The 5,846-nt window shown below is 40.0% G+C and overlaps 1 protein-coding gene across 1 annotated transcript; it reads right to left on the bottom strand.

Annotated features, from left to right (window-relative positions):
• Positions 1 to 458: 458 nt before the first annotated feature.
• LOC118795298 (complement factor D-like) lies at positions 459 to 3,814 on the bottom strand. The gene is made up of 5 exons (XM_036553688.1): positions 3,761 to 3,814; positions 3,464 to 3,611; positions 2,827 to 2,962; positions 1,662 to 1,940; positions 459 to 690 (listed from the first exon to the last, which is right to left on the bottom strand). The coding sequence occupies exons 1-5, from the start codon at positions 3,804 to 3,806 to the stop codon at positions 541 to 543; spliced, it is 759 nt and encodes a 252-aa protein (XP_036409581.1). The 5' UTR covers positions 3,807 to 3,814; the 3' UTR covers positions 459 to 540.
• Between the last annotated feature and the right edge of the window lie 2,032 nt (positions 3,815 to 5,846).

Below are 5,846 nucleotides of genomic sequence, written 5' to 3'. Positions count from 1 at the left end.
TGAGAGATCAAGAGAGATTGGTCAAGATTGGACCAGACCCAACACAGTGCTATAGTAGATATACTTTCAGCAAATGAATGGCTCTTATCTGTTCTAATATTTAAGGTTTCTTATGTTTTCTCAGTCTTTATTTTGTGTGAATCATACAATAGATTTTAGAGATATCAAAAGACTTTATAGATAAAATAAATGAGGGGTAAACAAGACAGTCATGGAAAATGCAATTGCCATTTATTGATTAAAAGCAAAAACTGAATAACAGTTTAAAAGGACGTGAAAATACAACAAAGGCATTGGTAAATTATAGCATTTGTATGAATTCTATGCGTTCTCTGTTATCTCTTTGAAACCTGATAACTGAAGCCAAGGAATTGCAAAGGCCTAAATATTATGTGACAAACCTGTCTGAAGAATTCTTACATTTGTTGATATTGAAACAATGCTGGAAAAGAGGGGACAATGCTATTTGCATTTTGATTGAAGCATTGGTGCTGGGATATTTCTTCACATTGAACGAGGCATGTTTCAATGTGATGTAATTCATTCGTTAGCCATGATGCTGTCGATCCAGTCGACATAGTGTGAAATCACTGTGTACACACCGGGATAGTCGTATTTGCCGCAATCCCCTCCTCCCATCACAATTCCTACCGCCATGTCTTTGTAAATGAGGGGACCACCGGAATCACCCTGAATCAGAGAGAAAAATATAACTAAATTGGTTAGAAACTAATTCGGTATAGTAAACATCTCAGTCTGTGTGTGTGCGTGTGCAGGCACATATGTGTAAATTCTTTCACAGACATGCCTTGATCACATTTTTTCCGTAAAACTTATGCAGAGAGTGTTAATTATCTTTACTGGTCTCACACACACCAAGCATATTCTCCAATATGGTCAATTTTGCTGCTATAATTTCATATTGTACACATGTATTTCATAGCAACATGCATTTAAAAAGCACTTTTATATTTAGATTTGAGGACAGGTATAAAATAATATATTTAAGGTCCCACTCAAATTTGAAAAACAAACCCCTTGAAAATTTAATCCAAATCTGGGATAAATTATATTTAGTTTAAATCTAGGGAAAACTAATTATTTTGCCTTCCTACAAGAATAATTATTTAATTATGCACAACACCACATACACATACATATATAATAATATACATTACATTTTATAACACATATATGTTGTAATACGTGTGTGTGTGTGTGTGTGTGTGTGTGTGTGTGTGTGTGTGTTCCATTTAGGAAACAGACCTGGGATGCCTTCTTCCATGGTGCATATTTACAGATAAAAGGCAAGAGTGAGTCATCTGATAGATGATTCTACTCTGGGTCAGAGACCAGGATTATCTCACTCTGGTAGTATTCACAGTATTTCTCACACCTTTGACTGCAGACTTCACTTTGCGGCCGGGTGGCAGTGTAGCATAATGGTAAGGAGCAGCACTCGTAATCGGAAGGTTGCCAGTTCGATTCCGATTATACAGCTGTATAAATGGATAACATGTAAAAAATTGTACCCTGTGTAAGTCTCTTTGGATGAGTGTCTGCTAAATGGCAATAATGTAATGTAATACCCGCTCCAGTGTTACGCAGCTATTAAAGGCACCCAAGGCTCCTGATCTGAATGAATGTAAAAAAAGGCTTACCATGCAGGCATCTTTGCAGAGTAGCCGGGTGCGTTTCCCGGTGCATGACGAAGCACACATCATGTCGCTGGTGAGCTTGTCCCTGTAGTGGTCCCTGTTGGCGCACTGCTGGTGGCTCAGGACCGTGAGGCTGACCTCCTGAAGCGTGTCAGGCTTGATGTTGTTTGTGGTGTAGCCCCAGCCCGCCGTGGTGACCTCTGACCCCGCCGGCACGTCCTCTCCGCTGCGCTGGAACGCGATGGTCTGCACCGCGCTGGTCAGCGTGGCGGGCTGCTTCAGCTGCACAGACCACATGCGGTGCAGATACAGTCACCTGACCTAGTCACTTGACCCCACAGCAGACCAGTGAGAAAAAAAAAACTCTCTCTAGTCCTCAAAATTGTAAGTTTTATTTGAAAACAGGAAACATTGTGTGTCGTGCTTGCACCGCTATCATCAACAACATCTGAGAGCAAAGCAGGCATCCTGTTTTCTCCGGTGAAACTTAAATGATTAATAACCACTTATTAATAATCATTTTAGGGCCTAATGACGTGCTGTCAATGTGTGCTTGGTGTCCAATGGTGTGCATTGTCTTAAAAAATTAAGTTCAAGCTTCAATGCATAGTGCACAGTAAGAGTTAAACAAAAAACTGCTGCAGTGCCTGCCATTAATCAGAATTACTAATGTAAGAGTCAACTGAACAGTTAACAAATCACTGGACAGAATGATTCTCATGTTAACCATATTTCAGCTGGCGAGACGAAGCAAACTGCTAATAAGAATCATTCAGGTGCATACGGGCTCACTTACAGAATGTTCTCCATTAAATAAGAAAAACAAATACAAAAAAAAATCTATTTGAGAACAAAAAGTTCATTTTTTCCATCACTTGTTACAGTTTTGTTTCGTTTCTAAAAACTACAAGCGCTAGTAATAATGAAATTGCCTTGTATAAATGTAAAACTGGAATGCACTGTACCAATCAAGGTAGCACTTTATGCCGCTCTTTTAGTCTACTGTAAGACTTAATGCAATAAGCAGAGTGAATTACAAATCTTAGACCATTCATGCAATACTGCTGCATTCTCTGTCCCCTCCCGTAAAGTGATCGGGAAGGCTGAGGTCTCAACTGCTGGAGTAATAAATTAAGAATGTTTGGTGACATTTTGGTATGCCTATTACCTTGAACAGAGCAATGTCATGGTGTCCTGTGTTAGAGGCATTGGGATGCCTGTGGAAGGCTTCGATGGTGAAGACTTGCTTTGTGGACTCATTATTGCGAAGGGAATGAGCCCCAAGCACCACCGTATCCTCCCCCCTGCACAAAACAAAGCGCCTTTTCAAAAGGTGGCATTCACTTACAATAAACGGGCAGCAGTGTGGTGTAGCTGGTAAAGAGCTCGGCTTGCAACCTAAGGCTTGTGGGATCAGCAAAGGTGCTTTGCTGAACTGCTTCGGTAAAAATACCCAGCTGTTTAAATGGATATCATGTAAAAACACCAATCTCTTTAAATAAGGGTGTCTGCTAAAAATAATCTAATGTAACAGTATTTGAGGGGCATGCGCGAAAGGTGTGAAAGGTGCCTGAAAAGGTTAACCCTACCTTAGGTTTGCTTTACAGATGCTCTTATCCGGAGCATCTCATGCATCTTGCAGTTTTTACACGTTATCCATTCATATAGCTGGATATTTACTGAGGCAATTCAGTGCCTTGCCAAAGGGTACAACAGCAGAACCTATCTTGGGAACTGAACCAAAAACCTTAAGGTTTTGAGCCCACTGCAGCCCACTGCTGTGTTGTTTAAAGGAGCATACGCACGTGCAGTGCGCGGCAGTCATGACCCACTTCTCCGCCACGAGAAACCCTCCGCAGTCGTGCTCTCCCCTGCGCTGAATGGTGGCCATGTATGGTCTGGAGTGCGGCTCTGCCTCCTTCCCTTCAATAATGCGCTCAGAACCACAGGAGCCTACAGCAACAACCGCACACAGAAGCAAAGATGCTCAGTCAGTAGAACAGAAAAGATACCATCACAGTTGCAAACATCACGTGTCACAGCAGCACAGTCATCCATGAGGCAACCGAATGCAATCGGAGCAGTTTTGTAGAGACGATTACCAAGGCATAGACACCACAGCAGCAGCGGCACCGCCTCCGTCAGCATGTTCAGTCGAGCTGTCATCCGCATTGTGTCTGTTTGAGTTGCTGCTGCTTATTTATATGCACTTAGGGAGGAGCGATGACCAGATATTGGTCTGCCTCAGACTGCAGCCAGATTAAAAAAATTAATAAAAACAGAGGCGTACAGGTACCTGTCAGTGTTTTGGTCATTCCCCTAAACTAATTCAATCTGAATACCTAACCATCCCCTTACTGTTGATCGCCTACACACATCACACAGTCTTTGCAGTTTCTGTCAGCCTTGTTTTTCCAGGTATGTACTGTAACATAGAACTAAGTTCTCAGTTATCCTTCCTTGTTAAATAAAGAGTGATAAGTAAAATTCTTTGCTTACATTGAGTGATAAGAATAATAAGAGTATATAAGAGAAATGGATTGTTGCAGATCACTGGAAAAATCCGGTAGCGCTTAACTTTATGGTTGCATTAGTTAACATGAACCGAACAATTGGTTATAATCAATAAATGGTCAAGTGATGAATTTGCAAGGCATTGACATAATTTAACACAGACATAAACCTGAATACTGTCCGCTTGATGCCAAATGTTCCAAAACTAGGCTGGTGCCATATAATGCACATATTACATATTATAATGCATAAGAAGCTGTCATTGCACATTAATTCACTATTGGTGGCTTGATGGAGTAGACACTAATGGAGTAGACATTAATTAGATGTAAAGGTGAGTGGTTGCCTCAATATTGCAGATGCACAAAGAGGATGAATTCCAAACACCATGAGTTAATGCTTAACAAACAACTTCAGTTGGTCATTGATAAAGGAGTGAATGATAACTCATACATTACATTATTGGCATTTTAACAGATGCTCTTACCCAGAGCAACTTACATCAATTACAGGTTTTTACAATGTTACCCATTTATACAGCTGGATATCTACTGAGGCAACTGTGGGTAAAGTACCTTGCCTAAGGGTACAGCAGCAGTGCCCCCGTGTTATATGTGTCAGTGTGTATGACATTGAACAGAAATCTGGAAATGCCAGGTTTAATAGAAATCCACTCACAGCTTGTGGGGGCTCATACAGCAATTAATGCCACTCACAGCCACCTGACACACCACATGGTCTTTGATGTTAACCTGAGGGGCAATAACTGTGTGCATCTTCAACCAGGATCATAACAAGCTTGGAATTGCTGTTACAAGAGATAGATCAGGGCTAAAATGTAAAGTGTGCTCCAGGCCTTAGGGGGAAAAGGCTGGCCGGTTTGGTTTTATACTTTGCAAACAAATCACATGTCACTTAAGTGATCATTTTCAGTACCAACATAAGACCAAGATCTGAGCCACACTGCTAGCTGCTCCAGCAGGTAGGAACATGTATCCAGTGTAACGTTAATGATGCGATCTATGCAACCTTCGTAGAAAGAATGCCTATGCTGCAATGGTGTGATGGGGAGGTGTGATGTTTTTGAAAGTATGGACAGTGACTTTGCAAGTTTCTGAGGTGTTTGCGGTCAAAGGCTGAACAATGCAAAAAAATAAAATAAAATTTAAACAAAAAAAAAACATTCTTATAAATTTCTGAAGAGTGCCCACTCCAGAAAAAAATAAGAAAGAATTAACTTTTCTTTTCCAGAGTACCTACAGTACCGACTTTTGTTTTTTTGTTTTTACCATTTTCCACATTTGAGAATAATAGTAAAGACATCAAAACTATGACACAACACAAATGGAATAATGCAGTGAGCAAATTAATGTTATAAACAACTAAAAATATGTTTTAGATTCTTCAAAATAGTCAAAAAATTTTTGGAAAGAAAATCACACATAGGCATCAACGTCATGATTTATATTTGTCTAAGAAAAAAATTCAGGCACTTAAGCTTAAGTGTTTAGATCAAATTGTCTTTGAATGCATGTTTCCCATTATTTTAATCAGGTGTGTCCAAACTTTTACTGTATATTCTACAGAGTACACATATCCATTTGACACGTCTTGCTTTTGTCCATGACATTAATCAGCCTCACACTTTAAATTAAAAAAGATGCTCTTACGCAA

Source organism: Megalops cyprinoides, chromosome 20 (assembly GCF_013368585.1).
Source record: "Megalops cyprinoides isolate fMegCyp1 chromosome 20, fMegCyp1.pri, whole genome shotgun sequence".
Classification (NCBI taxonomy): domain Eukaryota; kingdom Metazoa; phylum Chordata; class Actinopteri; order Elopiformes; family Megalopidae; genus Megalops; species Megalops cyprinoides.
Note: the sequence above shows the minus strand (reverse complement) of the source record. Positions and strands in the feature narration are given on the sequence as shown.